This window comes from Caloenas nicobarica, chromosome 14 (genome assembly GCF_036013445.1).
Source record: "Caloenas nicobarica isolate bCalNic1 chromosome 14, bCalNic1.hap1, whole genome shotgun sequence".
NCBI classification, from domain to species: Eukaryota; Metazoa; Chordata; class Aves; order Columbiformes; family Columbidae; genus Caloenas; species Caloenas nicobarica.
Window position 1 is genome coordinate 11006005 of NC_088258.1, and position 24039 is coordinate 11030043.

A 24039-nucleotide genomic window follows, 5' to 3' on the forward strand; every position below is an offset into this window, starting at 1 on the left:
TCCCGGCGTGCTCTTCGGCGCCAGCTTTGATCTCATTGGTGGCGGGGGCCGCCAGCCATAGTGCGGCACTTGCCTAATATGGCGGACGACGCGGGCAGCAGCGCCGGCTCCCATTGGCTCCTCTCCGCCATTGGCCGCCCCGGCCGAGCGCCCATTGGCCCCGCGGCGCGCGGCGCGCCGGCACTGGCTCTCGCGGCAGTCGGTCCCGCCCCGTCGCCGCCGTCGCAGCCGCGCGTGCGCAGAGCGGGCTCCCGGGGCGGGCGGCGAGGCGATGGCGGCCATGGGCGCGATGGCGGCCATGGGGGCGCTGCCGGCGGGCGCGGGGACGCTGCCGCCGCTGCCGACCCTGGGGGTGCCGGGCGTGCCCGAGCTGAAGCCGCTGACGCGGTACGAGGCCATGCGGCTGGGCCCGGGCTGGAGCCACTCGTGCCACGCCATGCTGTACGCGCCCAACCCGGGCATGCTGTTCGGCCGCATCCCGCTGCGCTACGCCGTGCTGGTGAGGGCGCGGGCGGGGGGCCGGGGACGCCGGGGCCGGGGCCGGGGCCGGGGGGGCGGGCGGGGCCTCGGGCTGGGTCGGGCCGCGGGCTCGGGGGAGGCGGGCTGAGGGCGGGCGGGCCCGGGCGGGTCTGTCGGGTCTGTGCAGGGCGGTAGCGTCAGGCTGGGCCGGGCCGGCGGCGAGACCGAGCCCGGGGGGAAGCCCCCGGGCCCCCCGGCTGTGCGGCCGTGCCGTGGCGGCTCCGCCTCGGCTCCCCGGCCACGGTGTCGGTGAACGGTCCTGGATGCGCTGGAGCTGGTAGGAGCGGCCGGGCGGGCTCCCCGCGCTGCTCCGCCTCCGCAGAGGCCTCGTCGGGCCGGGTCCCCGCTCCTCCCCTCGCCCCCCCGCGGGGCTCCGCCGTGACCCATTAACACCATGCGCCTCTATTGCAGATGCAGATGCGATTTGACGGACTGCTGGGCTTTCCCGGGGGGTTCGTGGATCGCCGTTACTGGTCCCTGGAGGACGGTCTGAATCGGGTGCTGGGCTTGGGTTTGGGCTGTGTGCGCCTGACGGAAGCTGACTATCTGTGCTCGCACCTGACAGAGGGGCCACATCGCGTGGTGGCACACTTCTACGCCAGGCAGCTGACCCTGGAGGAGCTGCATACCATCGAGATCAGCGCGGTGCATTCCCGAGACCACGGGCTGGAGGTGGGACATCCAGGGAGGGGGCGTGTAGAGCTCTGAGCGTTAGCCCAGGGAAGACACAGCTTCCCTCCTAGGTCTGCTGGGCTGCCGTCTCTCGCAGCCCAGCGGGGGAATGCACCGCATGTAGAGCTGCTGTCGGCGAGTGCCGTGCACCGCCATGTAGCACTGGCGTTAGGAGGTTTGGCTGTTGGCTGAGGTCGTGCCTCGGGCTGCAGAGCGTAGCGAGCTCGAGCTCTGGCCTTTCCCAGTGACCACCCACATAGGGAGGAGCCCCAAGTACCCGCTCAGCCTCAGGACACGGGTGAGGTCCAGGTCCGTCTCGCATCTGGTGGGCGTCTCCCCCCGCTCTGGGCTGGGTCACCTGGACCGGAGTCGCGACCCTCGGTGTGGTGATGTGTTGCTCTAACCCCAGTTGTCCCTGGCTTGCACAGAGGCCGTGCGGGGGCAGCCTTCTTCCCGGGGAGCTGGGTCTGGCTGATGCCCTGGGGTAGAGTGTGAGAGCCAGGGCCTCCCCCGGTGCCTGCAAGGCACTCGGTGGGATTTGGCAGCTGCATGAATGGCAGCAGTTGGCCCTGGGTTGTGGCGTGGTTGAGGGGGGACGCATGGGCAAGCAGTGGTGTCCCCACGTGGGGTGCGGAGGGGAAGTGGGGCTCCCCGTAGTGGCCTGGGGCAGCGGGATCCCGCTGAAGGGGCAGGAGGGGGAACAGAGCCAGGGCTGGGCTGGGCAGGGAGAGCAGGGGCTGGTGTGGCTGGGGAGGGCCGGTAGGGGCTTCAGCCGGGCTGGGGGCAGGAGGTGAGGGCAGGGGTTGGTGTGGGAGGGACGGGCAGGATCTGGCAGCCGGGGCATGGCGGGCCTGGGCTGTCGGGGAGCTGGGGTGAGGGTGTGGGGGAGAGGGGATTGTGGGGGGGTCCGGTGCTGCTGCGGGCTCTGCTGAGCTGCGCTCTGTGCTGTTGCAGGTGATGGGCATGGTCCGTGTCCCCCTCTACACCCAGAAGGACCGCATGGGCGGTTTACCCAACTTCCTGGCAAACTCCTTCGTTGGAACCGCCAAATTCCAGTTGCTCTTCGCCCTGAAGATCTTGAACATGGTGCCAGAGGAGAAGCTGGCTGAGGCGGTGGCTGCCACGCAGAAGCCGAAGAAGCTGGCCATCGACCAGGCAGCAGGGGCAACAGGAAACCTGCATGCTGCTAAGCACGCAAACGAGCTGATGGCATCTGCTAAAACAGGCAACGAATTTGTAGACAGAGCAGAGGACCAGGCAGCTGTGCAGGCAGCAGAGCAGGCGGTGGCTGGGCTGGAGAGCGGGGCCGAGGTGGAGCAGCCGGTGGGGCTGGGGGCAGATGCTGTGGCGGAGCAGCCGGTGGCTGTGCCCATGGAGTGATGCCACCGTGTTTGCACTCAATTAAAAGTGGGTGAGACTAGAGACTTTCTTCTAACTTTCCAACCCATCGCTGGCAGCAGTTGCTGCCCATGTGATTCCACTGCCCAGCTGTGGAGGGTTTGGGTTTGTCTGAAGTAAGGGACAGCTTATGTATTTTTATGGCCATTAAACTCTAGTGAGCTTCCCAGATCAACTTGCACAGCCCCCGGCAGAGAGTTCATGTGCTTATGTGAGGGCGCTGAAGCCTTAGAATTATGCTTTGATTTCAGGGACACACGGCTGCTGTCAGGTCCCTGTTTCATTTTTAAGGAACAAAAATGTCTTATTTTTTAAATGCCCTGTGTTGACTTGGACGCAGCTGTGTTTGCAGCAGATGCAGCTGAGGGACGAGGCACCTCTGCCAGCACTGGTGGAAGGGCTCCTCTCCACCGGCATGGCCAGGCTCCCACTCGCGTTTGGCACAATGGGGTGGCGTGCTGTGAATTCCCTCTGGGGCCTGGGGAACGCTCGTGTGGGGTTCTACCTGGAGATCTGTGGGAGCAGGAAAGTGGAATAAATGGCTTTGCTGAATGCCTTGCAGTCAGGATCATTCTTGATCGCCAGCACAAAGCCTATGGTGACCTGGAGCTTTGGGAGTGCAGGGGCTGTCAGTCCCCACTGCCTCAGGGCTCTGCTCCTTGCTGGCCCATGCCAGGGCCCAGGCTGCTGCAGGCACAAGGGGCTGGAGGGGCGAGGGCTGGCTCAGGGTGCTACACCACTGCAAAACAGCAGTCAGCTTTTGCTGCTGGGTTACACCAAAATGGCTCCTGCACCCAAGGGCACAGGGAGGGGCCGGCTGTGCTGCTGCAGGTGCCCGAGCAGCTTCTGGGCACTGGCCGTGTGTGGGGAGTGTTTGTCCGTCCATAAAGCAGGTGCTGTGGGGGCAGCCAGTGGGGAGCCCGGCTGCGCTGAGCCTGCGCAAAGCCCTAGTCTACTGTGGGGGAGGCATTTAGCTACTCCCCGCTCCAGCCTCTGCCCTGTCCCCCTGCCTGCTCTGAGCTGGTCCCTGCCCAGGAGCAGCAGCAGCTCCCAGCCCAGGTGCAGCCAGCAGCTGCCCCATGGCAGAGCACAAGGTGAGGTGGAGGTGCTGGAGCAGGATCCTGCATAGTGACAAACGACTCAGAAAAGAGGTTTGGTTTAATCGAAGACATTTAGAGAGAGGCTGATGGTGGCAGCACAATGCTCTTCAATAAATAACGGGCTGTGAGGCGGGCATGTGGCTGACACCTCAGAGGACAGGGTGGCAGGAGGGCACACAGACCAGCCACAGCTTCCCTTGGGATGTGCTCAAGTGCTGCAGCTGTGGAGTTGGGTTGTGCAGGGGCAGGAAAGAACGGTCATGGGGAAAACATCAGTCCCAGGCAATCAGGAGAGAAAAAAAGAGAGATTCAGTCTGGTCCAGAGTAAGCAAGTGCCAAGGAAAAACAGGGGCAGGAGTTGCTAAAGAAACTCAGATAAACCAATAGATGTGTTTAAGTAAAAACTGAATAAGCAAAAAAAAAAAAAAAAAAACAAACCAAAGCAAAACAACAAAAACACCCAAAACCAAGAAGTGGTGACATGAATAAGTCTGGAAAGGGGGTGGCTGCATGTCTCCCTGTGACGTTCTGGAGGTTTGAAAGTCTCCAAGGATGGACTTCACTGACCGCATGGCTACACCTTTTTTTTTTTTTTTTTTTTTTGGTATCAAATTTGAATTGCTTGAGCCAGACCTGTTCAAGCTCCCAGAGAGGGCCCAGCACCTCCCAGCAGAAGAGCCTCCTGCTGCCCCAGAACACAGGATGTGCCAGCCCCTGTGGCTGGAGCACCTTTTGTTGACAAACTCCCACCTCAGGGGCTTACGGACACTGACATGACTTTGTACAGTCAGCTGGGCTGCAAGATCTTACCCTGCTCTCTTTCTCCTCCAAGTCTAAGCCTGCCCTGTATTGTCTCATCCCCTGCCCTACCCACGCTAGTGCTGCCTGCACGTACAGGCCATTCACCAGCTGCAGCCAAGCCCTCCTTTGCTCAAGTCCCAGTTCCAAAATGCGAGGGGAATGAGGAACATGGTGCTGAGCAGGGAAAGAGCCTCAGTGAGGGAAGAGGGATTCACCAGGGACACCAACAGGACACAGGGACACTGGCACCTCCCATGCATGCCCAGGCTGGGTGAGCTGCACAGACTCCCACCTTAATGGCAAAGTGCTCACCCACCCTCGCCCCCGAGGCGCAGGAGGGGGCCTGGCTGGGGCACACAGGCACACTGACATTACCTGTGTGAGCGGAGCCGCAGTCCCAGGCTGGCAGAGCACCAGGGTCCCACAGCCAAGCCAGGAGCCACCAGGAGAGCCACAGGGAGGCTGGCCACCAGCACAGCCCAATGCTGATGCCCGGACTACAGCCTGAAACACACCCCTGAGCAGCTTTTCTCCAGCAAGGAAAAGCCCTTGTGATCCGTGCACAGAGCTCATCCCTAAGGATCCTGCAAGATCCAGCCCCGGTGCCACAGGACAGTGCCTGCAGGGGAGACAGGCTCTGGACCAGACTTCACAGCAGCATCTCTACACCCCCAGCTCCCCTCACCTGCTACGCTCCAACTTGGACAAAGGCAGAAAGATCTATACAGTATAATATATATATTTCACTATGAAACAGCAATTTCGTTCCCTGCCTTCTACTCCATGCATCCTGAATTAGATACTTTTTAAGTCACTCCAGAGAGCTGGCAGGGCTGGGTGGTTTCCCATGCAGCAGTTCCCCTCTCTGAAGTTACCCACAGGCAGCAGCTGACGTGGCAGGACCCAGATGCGATTCCCCTCTTCCCTGGCAACAAGGGCCTGACTGTATATTCTGCCAGCAGCAGACTGCCAGGGCACTTACAGCTCATTTACATGATCGGTCAGCGCAGATTCGTTAACCTCATTCACGCTGCTTTCAGTAGCTGTGATGTGGAAGCAGCGACTGAACCCCCTCTGCATCACATGTACCAATAGGAGCAAACCAGAGGCAAGGGAAGTGGAGGGGACAGTGCAACATGCACACAGGCCAGTGACGTAAAGGGCCCTCAGCTACTGCACAGCCAGGTGCCTCGCACGCCGGCCGGGCCTGCCCAGGCGGCACTTGCAGGCTCCCGGCCACGGGGGTAAGTCGGGGCCACAGCCCGTCAAGCGTGAAGTTTGCCCACTCTCGGTCAACCTGTGGGACAAGGAGTCCTGTCCAGGGGCTGGGTCAGGGCCCAAGAGCCGTCATCACTGGAGTCAGTGCAGAGCCGGATGGTTCAGGAGATGGAAGGAAGAACAATCCTATGGAAAGACAAAGAGGGCTTTAGGGAAACCAGGTGTTCGGGATCTCTTCAAGCGTACTGGGGAGCCACTGTCCTGAAGAGCTTGTTGTCAGAGACCTGCAATGGAACTGGCAGCAAATGGGTTGTCAGTTCCTGCACTGGGACGCTGAGCTGGGGAAGAGCGAGGACTCAGTCACTCTGGGTCTTGCAAGCTGGTCTAACAGAGCTGGGTGAAGTAGAGACAGTAGGAATAGGTTCAATCTGCTGTCAAGCTCTGGGCTCAAGTAAACAAGATCAGAGTTCAACTTCCCTTCAAATGGAACCAACGGGAGTTTGGCCACCAGCCGGAGACTGGAGCACGGCAATGCCCCAGGTATACAGCAGCTCGCCCAGCAGCAGAGCTGTGATTGAGCAGCCTTGCTCCAGCATGCTCTCAGCTGCCCCAGGATAGCGGCTGTGGGGCATCATCACCGTGTCACATCACCACTGTGTCACTGCTGGCCTGGGGCAGAGAAAGGAGCTTCCCCCTCCAGGTACCTACCTTTGCTTTTTTTGTGCATCTTCCGATGCAGTCACATCGTCCGGCTATACTCAATGCCACTCTTGGCAGAAATGCCAGACCAGGGCAGGAGGCTGCAGAGAAGGCTCTGGGCTTGTCGGTATATCCTCTGGGGAATGGAACACGGGCTCAGGCTGGCTAGCGTTGACCCAATGTGCTGCAGGTAGTCAGTGGTCATCAGTTAAGGACAGCAACATTTACACTGTAACTTAAGAAATAACTTAAAATACTCTGTAGACTGGCATTCCCCAAAGTGACCATATGAGACAGCAAAAGCTGCTCTGCTCAGTTAGCAGAACACATCTGCTCCTTGTATTAATTGCCTGCTCCTTTCTGTCAAAAGCAGGTCTGTTTTGCACCAAAAATAAAGGAAATTTGGGAACGTTGCCTCCAACTTGTGTGGGAAATACCTCTCTGAGCAGCTGCTAGGTCCCTTTGCACTCCACAGCAAGTTCCTGTGGGGACAGCAATCTACCCACCTGCCTGGAGAGGTCTGGACTGACTGTTACACCCAGGAAAGATCAGGTTTCTTCTCCGTGATCCAACAGCCTGAAATAAACTCCCACAGTCAGTTTGGGAGCAGCCTGCAGGGATCTGGGCCAGGCTAGGATCATAGGGGATCCTAGGCCACAGGAAACAGGACCAAGGGCTTCTCTGCCATGCCGCTGGAAAAGCCTGCACCACACAACCCAGAGCATGTCCAGCGCTCTGGCTTAATACCAGCATTTGCTATCACTGGCACCAAACTCGCTCCAACTTAGAATTCAAGGTACCATCCTACGCTCTCTCCCTGAACTGTTCAGGGGAGTCAGGGGAGCCTGGGCACAAGCAGGTCACTGTCAAATCCCTCTGACATCACATTCCTTCTGGCTTCAGATAGAACTCGCATCTGAGCAGGCATCAGTCCCAGATCTAGCCAGGTCACACGTCGCTAGATTGCCATTTTTAACCTAAAACATAATGTGGTCTCTGCTTACTGTGTTCCACTACCAATCAGGCTGAAGGTAAAGGATATAAGATTGTCCAGGGTGGATGTCCGCCATTGATGTACAGGACGTACGTAAAACCATCTTTGAGGACCCCTCTGATGGAATAATAATAGGGAAGATAGTGGTGCTGTTTAAAGTCTCTGTTTTCATAGAAGTTTATTGCTGTGTTGTTAGTGGTGAGGACATGCAGGTAGATGGCTTTGCAGTGATCTTGGGCAGTTGTTGATATATGGTCTTTTAAACTCTCAAGCAAGAGCGAACCTGTCGAAGGAAGGAAGAGCAGAATCATACAGTGCAGCTGCCTTCTCAGGGACATCACAAGGGTTCGTCAGTCTCAGCTGCGATCTCCTGCACACAGCATCTAAGCAGTGATTGCTGCACATGCCTGAAGACCCCAGATCCCACACAGTTCTCACAGACCCTCCTGAAGAATTTAAAAGGACCACGCTACATGGTTTTAATGTGAATCTCATCTCACCTATGACCAGGCTTCACAAAACAGACTTTATAAAGACACAAACTTCTGATTCAATAACCACAAAGATGAGCCAGACATGGGAATCTGCCAATAATGCCCATCCCCAGCCAAGCAGCTCTCGGCTTAGGGAAGGTCAGTGAGGCGTTTTCAATGGAATCAGTTCCATCTCATTTACCTATTTTAAAGCCATTTAAAACAGCAAAGTGTCAAAACAGGACTTCACAAGCAGGTTACTGCATTGTGTCTGCTCAACTTGAATTAACATCTAAGAAGTGGTAGGATTTTAAGATCCCTTCTGAGGAGGAGAGCCACGGCATAGTGTCATTCAACCTGGATTTTCTGCAGCTACAAATCATCAGGAGAAAACAGAGAAAGGCACAGAGGATACTCCAGCCCCAAGAAATGAGATCTGGAGGTTCACCCAAACCACCTCAACACAGCACGAAGGATCTGGCAGAACCTGCAGTGGAACTTCGTCCATCAGGTGTGGTAACAACAAGCTAAAGAAATAGCTGAGCTAATACAAACACACAGATGAGATTCACGCTGCTGTTTCACAATCCCCAGGACACACTAAGACTTTCAGAAGGACCCGCAGGATTTCAGAGCTGAAGTCAACAGCACTGACTTCATGGTCACTTGATGCTTAGTGGGAATTTATATCAGCCAAGCACAAAAAGACACTGAGAGAGCAGTTTGGTTTTGTTATGAGGTATTCCACTCTTCTGTCTCACAGAAATCCAACTGCTCTCTGGTTTAAGAATAGCAGAGAACTACAAGCGAAAGCCTTTTAATGTCTGCCAGAGAAAAATCAGAGCTTTAGTGCTTAAAAGTATGCCTGGGGTGAAAAGCCTTCTGCATGAAAGACTTATGCTTCAAACACAAGTAGAAAAACTCCCAAGAGAAAGGTCTCAGAAAAAGCAGCAGCAGACAGCAGCTTCTTTAGGTTGTCTTGCTATAGGTACAAGTCCAAAGGTTTTGAGAGGGCACAGTAACATGCTGTCTAGGTGAAATGGATACAGGCAACACCGATCCTGAAAGGAGACAATTCCAGCAAGATGGAGCTACCCCCCTGCCCCTCCACCAAAAAAAAAAAAAAAAAAAAAAAAAAAAAAAAATCAGGATTTGCAAACTGAAAGGAGACTCAAAACCACCACAGTTTTATCAAACAGAAAACCCCTTTATCACCTTCTCTGAACATTATTCTGTGCAAAAATTGTCTTCTTTGTACAGAAGATTCACCTTCAGTAGCATTTCAATGCAAGTTTTAAATACAGTGCTCCCACTGAGGACTCTTGTGGTCATTTCTTTATGTATCCTACCAGTTTGTACCTTTCTAAACATGACCGAGACAGAAGTGAGGACTTGAAGAAGATCAGTTATACCTGTATCCACTGAAGAGACTCCAGATGTGCAACACTGGGTCACGCTGCCAAACCTCGCCTATTTCCTTTTGCAGATCAAAGATATAGATTGTGCTTGAAATTGCACCAGAAGGGCACTTATTTGATGACAAAATACATCCTGCTCTAAATGGAGATAAGCCCTTCTGACTGCATGATTTTGAAATGGCTGCAGACATGCTGCATGTTGCAGCCAGGTGTTCAGAGCTGGCTTTTACATGCATTTGACAGATTCAATCAGGTCCAAGCTACGCTCTTTTTCCAATTCCCTTTGTCTTTTTCTAAACGTTTGTTCTACCTGTTGAAGTTGAAAGGTTAAAAACAGCTACATTTTCTGCCTCAAGGACCATGCTTCTGACACCCATGAAAGAAAATCGGAAGCCAGGGAGTATACACTCCCTTTTCATCCCAGACAGGCTTCAAACCCTGCTCCAGGGTGAAGTCCTGGCACTTTCAGTCAGTCTCCGCAGCAGGAGTGCAAGTTTTTAGTGTGCTCAGCTGTCTCCTGGGAACAAGACAGACAAAGCCCCATGCTCTTCAGAAACACTTGCACATTGTGCCATGCCTACACCAGTAAAAACAGGGCAGTGCACCTGCATTAACAGCAAGAGGGGGATGCGAGTGCATCACCTTCCCAGCTGCTGGTACAAATCACTGACAAGCTTGTCTCACGAGGGTATTGTGGTGAAATGGTGCAGCTCCTTCAGTCATGCCCACTAGCCACCCATCGTGAGCAACAGCAACAGAGTTGTCACTTAGCAGCATCTTACCTATTCCGTGTTTTCTGAACTCTTTCACCACTCCAAGGCTTAGGATGTAAGCAACCTGAGTGTCCACAGGAAAACTGGAAGCTAGGATGTCTCCATCCTGAGTAGAGATAGGACAGGTTATTTAGTAGGGTGCCTGGGGAAGCATAGGAGAAGGCAAGAATCCCGTTCTGGAACATATGAAAACAAGGCTATAGCAGGAAACTTCACTGAACAGTCTTAGCTGAAGCTTCTGGAAAGGAATTATTTGTGGGCTTAGGGACAGAATGTATTTGCATTCCTTACCAGAAAGGATTCAAACTGCCAATTCTGGAGTTACCCACCAGTGTCCAGATCAATCCAGCAATTGTCTTTATTGCCTGCATGCTCCATCTGAGCTTTGTGCCAGCTGGAGATCTCTGTACTGCTGTGGAGGACAAGGAGCATGTTCTACAGGCCAAATCACCTGGAACAGTGTCTGAATAAGTCACTGGCTTTTCGGTAGAGTTCCTGAAGATGCAGTTTCTGACTTTAACTAGCTTTGAGGTGAAGCCAGATAGCTAGAGTGAAGACAGCCACGCCACTCAATGCTCTTGGTTCCTACAAATTTTAAGATTATTCTTTAGTACTAACACTGATGGCCTTTTAGAAGTGATGCACCCTCTGCATTGCCCCTGCTTTTTTTAATCTGCGTGCCTGGGCTGTTCTCCGTACACTAGCCTGGGGGTCTTTTCCTACACTGTCTTCAGCAAACATTTCTTCTTCACCTCTCTGCTGTACCATATTGTCTCTCCTGGCCTGTACACTGTGCTATCCCTGAAGCCCAAACTTTCTGCAGATCACCTCTGCTCCATGTTGAGACAGTGACCGTGTAACTGAGGGAGTTTCTGCAGGAAGTCACAGGAGAGACTCGCCCAGCACAGCTATGGAAGTTCAACCCTTATGTAAAAAAGGAAGAGCTTCGTTCTCCCACAGTTATGTGTTCCCCAGTCACCAGCGATGACCAAGCACACTGAAAACACCCAGGCAGTTAAACAGCCTGACACACAGTCACTTCTGAGTTATGCCTGCATGATCAGAACTCTTGGCACAGCTCATCAGGCAGTAAGTTTCTCATCTGGCCACAGCTGCCCAGCCCCAGCAGGAAGAGACTCTGCGGTACCAGCCTGCTCAGACACACCCCACCACCCATGCTCCACCAGCTGGAAATCGGCATGTTCCCGGTTTCTTAAATTAATTCAGGATCGCTCTTATAAGTGTCTGGATTGAGGGGAAAAATAATACCCGAAACAGGCCTCATCCCAGTTACCCATGGCAAGACTATCTCACGCTGAAGCACAGTTTAGCAGCGTACCTCCTTATGCACCTTCGTCCTGCTCTTGATCTCTGCCACTATCATGCCCACGATGGAGCCTCTGTATGTGGCTGCGAGGGAAAAGAACTTCTTGTTGGAAGTGATATCTCGGTACCATGAGTCAGGGTATCTGGGAAGGAAGAAAAAACAGGAATGTTTAGGGGGACAGAGCCCACGCGAGCAGGCAGTGGCACAGCAAACGTGCCGAGATGCTGCTCAACTGGAAACGGGCAGCAACATCTTTAAATGCCAGATACTGGAACTGTATTTCACCCAAGACTGAGAGAGGGAAGCTGTACTGCTGAAAGGGCTGTCTTCTGCAAAGACATACAGCCAAGGAGCTCAGCCACGTGTGCTCTTTCTACACTACTAATATAGCTTATTCCAGGAAATCTGGGTTAGGAAGTTATACACATTTCCTGTCTTAACTATTGTGTAGTACCGATGAACATTGAACACCTGCTGTGCCCCAGTTGGTAGCACAGTTTCTTTCAACTGCATCCCAGCAGCAATGCAGGCTGCTCATGTAATGGCCTGCTGCCTTGCTACGACAACCACGCTTTCATTTTACATTCGTTGCCCAGAGCTCTCGCTTCCATCTTTAGCAGGTTATTTTTAAATGCAAGATCCATCTGCCCTCATCTAAGAGCATAAGGATCTCATTAATTTGATACACATGTGAAAAAAATACTGCATATTGGTACAAAAACTCACATCACCAGCCTCTAGCTCTCCTCCTCCTTCTGCAGCTACTAAAGAGAAACTAGTGTACGCTAATTTATTTCAAAGTGAGAGTTCAGCATGTTTTGTGTTTAAAAGAAATCTACAAATTCAAAATATTATGAATGCTTCTGCTGGTTTGCCACATTTTATACAATCTTAATTATAATCCCCTAAAATCCTCTATAAACCTTCTCAACAAAGCTAAACAACAACAACAACAAAATCCTTGAAGTCTACAGCTAGTTTCCCTGGATGCTTTAAGCCAGAAAGCTGTCACTGTCCCCCAGAAAAGCTCCTTATTCCCGTGCTTGTGCAGGCATAAGCATTTACCAAATGGGGGTCTGGGGAACTGACCAGCGACAGACTGAGATCAGCTTTAAGCCAGATCTTTGCCAGAGTTCTGGGAGCAACAGTGATCCGACATACATGGGCTGCTCGGTCTGCCCCAGGACACTCAGCAGGATGGTCCCTCAGGGAGAGTCGCTCTGTGTCAGTTTGGTTCAGCTCTGAGGGTGCTTTCTCAGCACATGCTCCAGACACAACTTTCTTTCACTAGCACAGGGATGCTATCCTTTTTCCTGGAAGCGTGCTCCTTTCCCCATCTCATACACCATCTTTCCTAAGAAGCTGATCCACCCCCTTAATTACAAAGCCCATTTTTCTGCAAAAATCTGCATACGAGAACTTTCTGGTGACTTTAGAAGCCTGCAGGACAGGCAGCAAAGGGCCATTAACAGGAATACCATCACATCCCAAACCAGTAACGTACTCTATTGGGAACCAGTCGCCACAGAGCTGTTTCACCGTGTCTATGTCATCGTGGCAGAGAAGACGCAAGTTTACGTCCGTAAGCGCAGATGGGGGCACCTCCTCTGTCATTCACGCCTGCAAGAAAAGAAATCTCATCAGGAACAAAAAAGCACAGGTTGTGACTCTCGGCTTCAGTCAAGCGTCTGCACAAAGGCTGCAGGAGGTTCTCTGTATTGATAAAGTTTTTTCTTCTAGCAGATGGAGTTTTCACGTGAGATGAAGCAAAACATGGCAACACTAACCTAAGAAGGAACTCAAAGCCCTGTTGCCCACAGGATAAGCGCAGCTCAGTTCTCAGCCTGACCCACGCCGCTCCCTGCAAGTGCAGTCTGGCCACGCTGCCTGTGAAGGAGCACATGGCACCAGCCACTTTCAAAAAGAGCTCAGGACGCTGCATAAAATAAGCCGACAATGTGCCAAATGTATCTCCTGATGCATGGAGCTCTTCGAATGCCTATGCAGGACCAACATTTTGTTCAAACAAAACTGAACCAACAGCTTACAAAGGAAGCACTGCTACAAGAACATTTATAAAGTCCTCTTACACAACCCCATCATCTCCAGTTAGGATATATGCAGAGGATTCAAATTCTTTAAAATGTTAATTTTGTTTTAACTTAGGTTGGTGAAATGAGATCTAGTTTCATTTCCTCTCATTCCTGCGTGCTATGACTCCACAAGGGCTGGCTTTCCAGCCCAGCAGAGAGCATTCAAATACAGAAACCCCAAGATATCGTTTTCTTTCACCATAGCACTGCCACAATCCTGCTAACCACGTACAGGACACTTACTCAGATGTACCAGAGGGAAAGAAGTGAGCAACAACTGAAGCGGTTGTAAAAGCTTCTGTAGCATACAGGCATGACTGAAAAACAGATCTTGAGAGGAGGCCTTAGGCTGGACAAAGCCCCACATGAGGCACTGAGCACACAAAGCAAACACAGCAGAGACAGGGCAATCACGGGACTTGGTTCCCTTTCACGGGCCACCTGCAGGTCTCCATCCACAGCTTTGTCTCTCTCACTCCAGCCGTCCTAGTCCCAGGTCAAAGAACCAAACCAGGATGCAAACAAAAAAAAAAAATCTCAACGACTTCAATTTAAAAAGTTGTTTGCTTTTGGCAGCTCTGATCTGCCCCGCTGCTGGCTGAGGCAGCTGATGCCCAGTGGTGCGGCCCCAGCCCTGCCCTCCCACACCTCCCGCCCTCGCCAGACCCTTTGCTGAGCCATCTCAGAGTGGTGACAAGGCCACAACCCAGGGCAAAAAATTGTTTGCAGGCCAGAACTGTTTGGCAAAAATTTGGGTAGCATAAGACAGGCTTCAGGGGGATTCAAGAGGAGGGAAAAGCGAGCACACACATGCTGCCAGAGCGGCTTTGGCCATGGCGAAGCTCCAAGCCCCAATATATCATTGTGTTCATGGCATTAAGCAGCACTCAGGTTTGCAACAGCAGTGCCCTTTCTCATACGTATTATTTTTCTTGAGAAGTTTCAATGCTCCTGTAAGGCAACATCCCTTCTCAGTCAATACTCTCAGTGTTAATAAAGCAGAGATAAATGAAACAAACATGACAGGACCATATTTTTGCTAATGAATAGAAGAGGCAGAGGCCTAGGAGCAGACTGAACCAGCAGCTGCTGCCGGAGAGGCAGAGCCAGCACAGGACACATTCTTGCGAGGATTAGTGCGTGTTTATTTAACACTATATTCTCAAAGAGCTAGGCAAGCATTCTGCATTATCCTGTAGCTGAAGCCAGCCTCAAACCAGTAATCCATGGCTGTTTTGTTGAACAGGATAATTCCCCTCCCCTCAAATTCAGACAGCCATCTCCCAGCACTGGTTGTGTTTGTAGGGACTCACTCCATCCGCTTTGCATTATGTGACCTAATCTGATGCTCTTGCACATTTAAGGGACAGGCAGGACACCCTCTTGGCACTGTGTCCTGCCACAGGGTTTCAGGAGAGCAGATCTGTGCACCTTCCTCCCTGGAGAGGCGGTGCTGCCGCTGGAGGAGCTGTTATGACCAATAGAGACAAAATCCCAGGCAAGTTTGGAGGACAAAAGATATTTTTGGAAGCATAAAGAAATACTAAAAAGAACCCCCAGTACCAGTGTTAAATACGATCCCTTGACTCAATGGAACTTAAAATGGCCTTTAGGGGCTTAGGGGTAGCACAGCTCCACTCACGGCTGCAACACTGCCAACACCAGCTTCTGACCTTTGAGTCCAAGCGGTGGTTGCTGTGAAGCACAACGCAGGCTCCAGCCACGGGGAGTTAGCTGAAGCCATTTTTGAAAACCTAAGGTGAAGCTACCTACATTCCCTCCGCACAAAGAGCCGAGTACGGGTACTGACATACTGCTACTACCACTGCTTCCAGGTCCTGCCATGCAAGCATAGATGCTGGTTTGAGTTCAGGTTACCTACCAGGTGCAGGGACAGGTTCTTTACTTGAACTAGGTGCTTCACAGCTAAGAAACATCAACTCGGGTGTTTCTCAAGAGCAGGATATTTTCTTTCCCTCTTAGATCCCTTGTATGAAAAAAAAAAAAGTGAGGAAAATTTACATAATACCATATTTCTAGAGAAACTGAGGTACTCACACAGAATCAGCACCCTTAATCCAACAGGGTGTTTAAATGCAAGATAAAGTCTGATGCTTACTAGAATTTGGCAGGCAGTTGCTCAAATGCTTTTGAAAACCCCTCGAGCACTTCCATACCTACAAAAGCCAGGCCAAGTGGTTCAACAAGTTAAGATTTCCCTTGTTTAGCACCATTAGACATGTTTTAATGATGTTCCTGCCTTGTGCTTCCTGCAAAAAGGAGTTGGATTTGAACAATGAGCAATCATAAGATGCTGGTTTTGTAAGTTTTTATTTGGACTTCAACTTCCACCCAGATAAGCTCAAGAAAATCCCAAATAAAAAAAGTATCATCTAGCAAGAAATACAATTTAATTTCCTGGCAGAATAAAAGCAAGATAATCTCAGACTAAAGCTAATGAATACGAACTAGAGTCATGTACATATATAACTTCCAGTAAGGGGCATATTGGCTTCAAATTTAGTGTTCACACAACAACCAACGTGAAGGAATCTTCTTCACTTGCAGAAATAAAGCTAGATGGAAGTCAATCAAAATATTTTACTTTCCAATTTAAATGCTAATTGAAATAAATTCATCCTGATCAGAAAAAAGCAAACCCGCAGGAAAGAATAAAGAAAAACAAGCACAACAGGCTAGTGGATTTTTCTAAAGCAATCCTATGATTCAGGAAATACTGTCCCAAAAGACACATGGCCAATCATCCTGGTGTCGTGGGCACTTCTGTCATTAAATGGTTCAGACCTTTATTTACTCGAGCTGAAGATTTTCACCTTTTGGAATTCAACGCACTTTCTTCAAGCACACTCTTGATAGATTACTAAAAAGGATTACCTGCTGTCATTCCACAGAAGGAAAAGATTAAGCGCCTCCAGACACCTACCAAGTACACACCATGCAGGGGCCAGGGCTGAGGAACCACAGCGATGCTGAACAAGGCTGCTCTAAGAAGGCGACATGCGAGTTGCCCTTTCTCCAGCTGTCAGCTCACGGCCCGCTGCCTACGGCTATGTATTCCTACCCAGCGCTCCAGTGACGGACATATGGACAGTAGCTGTATTTTACTTTACATGAGCAGACCATCTGCTCAGCACAAAGCCAAACAAGCAGATACTCCCTGGAAGATTTGCATGCACGCACAGCGAGCCAGAGCAGGACCTCCCTACAGCCGGTACCCTCATCAGCGGTGCTGCTCTAGCGTCGCCACCAAATCCTTCTTTGTGACCTCTGTGTGGACAGTCCTCAAATTCTGGCAAGACAAGATTTCCAGGGGAAATAAAAATTTAATGCAACTTGGCATACTTTCTCGCTTGTAAATAAATAGGATCAAACAAAGCCAGAATTTTAAGAGCTACTCAAAATGCAGGACGGGCGCATGTTAGCTGTGCCTGAGCAACACAGAACTCAAAACAAACTCTGCTATTGTCTGGGAAGTATCACTTCCAGAGCACCAGTGGGAGTTTTCACAGCTATAAGTCTCTCTACCTTGCGCCATCTGGCACTGGGGATTGATTTACATTAAACCATTCAATTTGAACCAGCCAAAGGTCTAATTCCAACAAAGCAGTAAAGATTTCCCTTCTGCATTTCATTTTAAGCTTGCTGCATTTTTAGGTTACTGGTCTCACAGGGAATGTTCCACACAGACACTCCTGTTACCAAGCACCTTTTACTTAATACAATAAAATTGAGACTAGATTTGAAAACGTCATGAATTCTTTACTAGGAATCTCAAAGAGGTGCTTCTAGGACTTACAACATTATCAGTGCAATAGGAGCCAAATTTTTAAAGATATTTAAATATTTGGCTTGATACTACTTCAAATCTGGTCAATTAATAAAAGAAAATAGGTCAAAAGGACTGTTTGGGGTTTAACCCAACTTAGATCAGGTTGCTCAGGTGCATAGCCCCACATAATGTCAGTGAAAAGCAAATCTCTTCATCCTGCCTGGGCTCAGACTAGTTCCTTTGCACTCAAAGGCACAACTGGAAAGCTGGGGTGTAGAACATGCTCTCTGCAACACACACACCTCTGCTATGTGAGCAATGCCAGCACACCTCTCTGTGCCATTTGTTACACTCTATTTAGCCCATTTAATGCTCCTGCTCCTTCTAGGAATCCCACACAGCTTCATTTGGGACAAGCATCATGCAAACTCCCAAAGATGTGGTTCTCCTAATTCCTGGTATGTCTCGCGAACTGACACAGCTTGGAGTTCACAGTCACGAGCAGAACGGTGATTGTTCCACCTCCATTCCTGTACCATTCATCACATCCCATCAGAGTGCTGCCCAAAACTGCATTAGCCCATGCAGGTGTTTGGAGCAAGCAAGACACTTAAAGGGAAATCTAGGACAAAACATCTGATTCTGTGCCTTGGTCTGAGAATAACGTAATAATACGGCTGGAAATAGGCTCTGATGCTAAATTATGGCATTTCACAATAGTCCATAACACCTTTTGATCCAGGCGTGACGTTTTTCTACCAGAACCACAAGCACTGAACCGCAGAGCCCCTCACAGACCCCTGGTCACTCGGGGACACATGCAAGCTCAAGACTTTGAGGTCTTTGTTATTTAAACTCCTTCAGTAGGGGCTTCCTTCTGTGCACAGAACTGCCCTCCTCAACCAGCTCCCCCTGCACCATCTCCTGCAGATATGCTGTCAGTCCAGCCTGGCCATGCGGATCCTGTTTGCCTCCAGAGCAAACCCGGAGAACCACTGAGCTTCTCTTGGGGACATCACTCTAGAGAAAGGAGTTTGTCAGTGCCTGGACTTTCCTCTCCAGTAAATCCATCCAGGGCAGCGTGCCCGACCAGCACACCCCATAGTGGCGGAAAGCAAAAAACAGTGAGCCTGGAGAAGAACATATTGTAAAGAAAGCTGAATGTATGTCAACATCAGGGAGACTGGAGCATAACCTTGGGTTTAGATAACACAGCTGCAGCAGTGAATTGTCAGCTTCCCTGAGACAATGAACAAAGAACAATGTCTTCCTGAGCTAGCCAGACCGGCATGGGGGGAGCATATACATGGCTGAGCCCCAAGTATAAAAACTAGACAACTAATAAAGTAAACTTTGATGAAAGCAAAGCGCCTGAGCTGGCTTCAATCTGTGTATTCCTTCTCAGTGACTGCAGGTGCCCAGCACTGTGACAGTGAGCATATAGTGACCAGGATTGGGCATAACGTTTGTATTTGGATTCAGTTGTACACTGCAACTGCTGCATTATGGTTGTCTTGTGATTTCAGAATGCTGCTGTATCACCCTGCTAAATCAAAAACCCATGTAACACCAAATATACCAAACCAGTAAATTTTATATTAAACCCTCCTTGTGTGGAATACCCAAAAGAGCCTGGCCAGAGCACACTAGACTTGGAAAGCCAGGAAGGCAGCACAGTCATGCACAACCTGGGCATTCAGCCCCCCTCCCAAAGGCTCGCTTCATGCTCCTCAGCCAATTTTTCCTCAGCTCTGAAATTCTGAAAACATCATTCTAAGAAATGCATTTGTGCCTTGTCTCCAGCTCTGCACTTCATCTTCTGTTATGCCCAGATGCAGGTGTGCACATCACAGGTCTAAAAGGCTGAAAGCCAAAAACACAGAATCACAGTAATTAACACTCTGGCCTCCTGCCAGGAAGGATAAGGAATTGAAACAGACCCCAAAAGGATATTAAGAAACGAGAGGGCAAAATGTAGTTCTACCTGCACAGCAAGGAGCCATTATTTATTTGAAATGAAAGCACTTACTGTTAGTGAAATCCTTTTATACTTGTATCCCTGATCCTCTGCACACTTCAAGTTTGACTTGTCAGCCTTCCAGCAGCAGAAACATTAACTGTTTTGCACACGAGTCCCTTTCTGGGCTGTTCTTTTACACTACAGCTCTAGATCCATTACTGAAGCTGTAGATTTCACGGGAGCTAGTACGCAAATAAAGTGTCTCTAAAGCATACTGCAAAAGGCACGGCTTCCTGCTGCCCCAGATACAGCAATTCCTCCGGGGAACGGCAAACAAAAGTCTCTAAGAGGGTTTTGCTGTTAAATCTTTTCTTGTTAAGATGCAGAAGAGAAAATCCGCTTTGTGACAGTACTGCTGCGGGGAGTTAAAACCAAAGGGTCACAATAGCAGCACATTTACAACACGAAGCTCACTAGAGGAGAGGTCTAATATCTTCCAAATGCCAAATGTGGCAAGTTTCCAATAGGCAGCTGTTCCTGCAGAAAACAAAAAACAACCCCGAACAACTCATCATACATGCAGGCCCGCTGCCATTTCCGAATCAAAATAAACAGCTACACAGAAAACGTATGTAGTGACTAAAAAAAAAAAAAAAACAGCCAGAAATTAAGCCTAGAGTAGTACAAACATGGGGAGCAGGGAATTCAAGCCTGCCTCCATTTCCTAGACACTGTCCTCATTACTGAGCAGCAACACACGGCTGTTGATAAAACCCAATCCCTCTGCCTACATCATTATATGAGACACTAACAAGTAACTTTTTTAGAGGCTATTGCAAACAAGGCGCTTTAAAAAAAAAAACCACCACCAACAACAAAACCACGACCGAACAAAAAACCCACAAAACAAACTTGAAAAGAACATTCCTTCCCTAGCTGGCAGACAAGTGCCCCAAACTCCCACCTCTCCAAGATACGGAATTTAAAATTTGAGCCAATGTGGCTCCTTTTCCTTTTCTTTCCCAATGGTGTTTTCCAGCATGAGACACACCGGTTCGACTCAAAACCATCACTGCTACTGCTTTAAGCTAGTAACATTTAAAATGGATTTTGGCATAGGTGTCAGCTCTTACATCCAGAATAATAAGTTGAAAAGGAAAAATTAAAAACTTAATTAAAACTCAACACTGGGAAACTAAGCAGCTCCCATTCCTACCTTTCTGTGAGGAGGCAAGTGTGGGTGGGGACACGTTGTGCGAGACATGAAGCTCTAAGTCTTTTTGCAACACCCTGCATTGAAGCCATCAGACACGCTGTGACTGATTAAAAACCCAGGAAAACAGGAATGATCCCGCTCTAATGACATTTGTAGATAGCGTTTAACTTTGAAGTTCATAGAAGAAATGCTCAGATAAGACAGAACTTTCTCTGCTATAACGCCGAACAGCTTAGCTCAATCGTTTCTTTAAAAACATCTTAACATCAGAGGAACAAAGCACCAACAGCCGCCTGGCACCACATCACTGAAAGGAATTCCTGTCCATGACCCATGGGAAGGTGAAGCCCCCAGGACTTCTGAATCAACAGGGAATCACAGGGAAGTCTCTAGGCTGGCACCTGTGATTCCTCAGGGATTTACAACAGCACTGTCATCGAGAGCCAGCCTTTGCAACCACAGTCTCACCTGCTCTTTCTCACTCCATAAATGATGCTGGGAGTGGCCAGGGTGGGGGGCAGAGAGGTGGAAAATAGCCAGGAAGAGAGAGGATGGCTTCTTGGGTGGCAGGACCAGTTCACACCAGACGATGGGCTAAGATACCAGCACCGACTCACTGACTGACTCAGCAGACTGTACTGGCCCAACACCTACATTCATATAACAACCTCCCCCAATCCCCCCAAAAACACTCCACAAAGAAAAAAACAACCACACATTCAAATAAAGATCATCCTTACTGAGAAAGAAATAACAGCAGACATGGAAGAAGTACCGGACTTCATTAACAAAAATAAATACACCCACTATATTAAAGGCTCTTTGAGCTCTCAACTACAAAAGACCATTTTTCTGAATTCCACTGGCGTTCCCACAATGTTTCATGACATCTGAGGCCAGCCCAGATCCCAAAAGACACAATGATACCACTTAGGTTTAGGAAAAGAAAGGAATATTAAGAATGCCACAGGTTTTAAGAGGAAATTTACAGGACAGCCACTTACCAATTGCTCAGAAACGTTTAGTCAACATGCTTTAAATACATCAAGCAACCAACTGCAAGAAACAACAGAAGCGGCTACTTTAAAGAACAAAACGATGCATTAGAACCATGCTTACACACTACCATATGTTTCTTTATTTGATACCAGGCATATAAATACTAATTAAAGCAGCAGTTTACATGACATAACAAAACTACTTTTTTAAGCTGCAAGACTAAAACCATCTACCTGAAAAGCTGGGTGCCAGGCAGTGCCCACTGCTGCTGATGCGATGAGGCTGCTCTATGTTATCTTGTAAATGAAGATTTCACACTAATTGCAACAGGTTGGGAGACAGCCACCAGCCTTTTTTAAAAGAACCTAACTTCCGAGAAAGCTGCTAGTTTATTCATACAGGCAATTATTTATTTTAAAAAAGATACCATGCACTCACTAGCACTCCCAAAAAGCTACCAGAAATGTCCCTCGTAAAGGCTTTTGAGGAAACTAAGCTGGACTAAGGAGAGTCTCTGGCAGATTAAAAGAAAGGAAGCAAATCTAGGCTGAATCCATAGTAAAAGGAGACTCCAGCTATAATCCATTCAACAGATTCATGAAAAACAGACAGAAGAAGAGATTAATAGATACACAACAAATATTGATGATCCTTTGGGGTAGGGCAGAGATTTCCAGGATAGTAAAATCTAAAGCTATTCACAGCTGCAGAAAGCTCTCACGATGCCAAAAGACTAATACAATGGCAGGTGAAGTCCATAAGTTAGTAGATAAAAAAGGCACATAGGTTGCAAAAAGGCAAACATTTCTAGTTTATGTTAATCACTGCAAGGAGAAAAAAATGTACACTCTCACAGCAAGTTCCCTGAGAACATCAGTTTGCTGCTCAACAGCAGTCAAAATAAAACACTGGGAATTATCAGAACAAACAGAGAGGAAGAAACACACACCTAGACAGCCTTTGGCCTGAGCTACTGTGCTGCTCCTTATGTGACAGATGTTTAATGCCCGTATATATCTGTCAATAAAAGGCTGGACACTCAGCCACGTCCACACAGTTCTCAAGAGCAGAGGGAAGACCTGCAACAAACAGCCACGGCTCAGAGGAGCTCAGAGCTCACCATGGCCATCCAGCATGGGCTGGCTGATATCAGGAGGTGCTGTAGTGTATGACAACAGGATAAACTACAACACATACGGAGCAGGCTAACAAAGTTCAAACTCAATGTCATAAACTTGATTAAACATTTAAACAGCTTACCACAGGAGATTATAATGATTTGATGCCTATAATCAAGAGCTGATGTCTGAGGCTCATGGCTGGACACAGCAAGCCCGGGGGCGAGGACACCAGCTCTAGTCACTCAGACAGGACACAGACAGAAGCAGAGCTTTCAGCGTGTGGCTTCAGCACTCTCTGAAACAGAGATGCTATTTTCACCACAGAGATAGCGTCAGTATAACCCACCACTGCGCAGCCCAAGGAATCAGGCACAGCAGCTGGAACACCTCTGGCAAAGCCAACTGCCACCGTGCCTGGCAGGCAGCACCGTGCCACAAAACCTTTGGAACAACAGTTAAAGCTCAGTTTGATCCGCTGCGATTCAAACCTCAAGAAACACGCTGCAAAAACATTCAGCTGTTGTCCCGCTTAGATACAAAGTCATGCATTTGCTTTCTCTCCCCCAAAGCTCTACAGGCTGGTTCGAACGGACACAACTCTTATTTAGGGCAAAACACAGAAAAAATTAGGCTGCCGTGGTGTGCGTTAGGGTTGAGCCAGCCAGGGCAGTTTGCGGCCACTACCTGGACTGTCAGGAAACAGAGCAGCAGGGAGAGCCAGGGCAGCTCCTGTGCAAGGGATCTAGTCACGCACGAGATATTCCCGGCCCTCCCAAGGGAAATTCTACTACAGAGGAAAAGGAAATACAGACACACCAGGCCCCGGCGCGGCCTAGGAGCGGGGGGCCGAGGTTGCCATGGCGACCCGGGCCTACGCCCGGCCCGGACGCAGGTCACCATGGCAACCCCGGCCACCCGCTCCGCGGCGGAGCCCCCATCGCGCTCCCCCGCTCACCTGGGAGGGCGGCGGGCGCGCCGCGGCCGGGCGGGGCGGCTCAGCGCATACCGGGCGGCGGAGGCGGGCGAGAGGCCGGCGGGGACCGGCGGGCACTTCCTTTCCACAGACACCGCGCAGCAAGACCTGTCCCCATTGGCTGCCTGCCGGCACGTGACCCGCGCAGGCGCAGAAGGGACGTCCCGCTCCCTGGGGGCCACGTGGGCAACGCCGGGCAGACCCCAGGCAGGGGGCGCAGCGCGAAATCAAAGATGCTAATTAAGGGCGATATTTTAATTAGCGGTGCATCCTTGAGCACAGACGCTTAGGAAACTGGACGCAGGTTGGGCACACACCTCTCCCGCAGTTTTCCCCAGCACTACACTGCAAGGGGCACCAGGGTGGCCTGTCACACAGCCAGGGCTCAATGCAATGATAACTCCAATCCTGAAATTTTAAGTTTTTAAGGGTTTTTGCTATAATTAGAAGTTGAAGCTCTATGAAGTGAGATGAGATAGGATATTTTAGTTGGAA

General features: G+C 50.1%; 2 protein-coding genes across 6 annotated transcripts; one reads left to right on the top strand and one right to left on the bottom strand.

The window, feature by feature from the left end:
* The first annotated feature begins 214 nt into the window (after positions 1-214).
* On the top strand, positions 215-3133 carry NUDT16L1 (nudix hydrolase 16 like 1). 3 transcript variants are annotated; one of them, XM_065645134.1, is made up of 4 exons: positions 215-499; positions 931-1006; positions 1085-1191; positions 2146-3133. In XM_065645134.1, the coding sequence occupies exons 1-4, from the start codon at positions 272-274 to the stop codon at positions 2569-2571; spliced, it is 837 nt and encodes a 278-aa protein (XP_065501206.1). In that variant the 5' UTR covers positions 215-271; the 3' UTR covers positions 2572-3133. The 3 variants fall into 3 exon arrangements, with proteins under 3 accessions (XP_065501206.1, XP_065501205.1, XP_065501207.1); XM_065645133.1 differs by having other exon boundaries at positions 931-1191; XM_065645135.1 differs by lacking the exons at positions 931-1006; positions 1085-1191.
* Positions 3134-3741: 608 nt separating this feature from the next.
* Positions 3742-23608, bottom strand: NAA60 (N-alpha-acetyltransferase 60, NatF catalytic subunit). 3 transcript variants are annotated; one of them, XM_065644722.1, is made up of 7 exons: positions 23527-23608; positions 12897-13012; positions 11405-11534; positions 10075-10171; positions 7450-7684; positions 6417-6604; positions 3742-5894 (listed from the first exon to the last, which is right to left on the bottom strand). In XM_065644722.1, the coding sequence occupies exons 2-6, from the start codon at positions 13004-13006 to the stop codon at positions 6448-6450; spliced, it is 729 nt and encodes a 242-aa protein (XP_065500794.1). In that variant the 5' UTR covers positions 13007-13012; positions 23527-23608; the 3' UTR covers positions 3742-5894; positions 6417-6447. The 3 variants fall into 3 exon arrangements, with proteins under 3 accessions (XP_065500794.1, XP_065500793.1, XP_065500792.1); XM_065644721.1 differs by lacking the exons at positions 3742-5894; positions 6417-6604; positions 23527-23608 and adding an exon at positions 23256-23303 and having other exon boundaries at positions 7428-7684; XM_065644720.1 differs by lacking the exons at positions 3742-5894; positions 6417-6604; positions 23527-23608 and adding an exon at positions 15368-15456 and having other exon boundaries at positions 7428-7684.
* Positions 23609-24039: the final 431 nt, after the last annotated feature.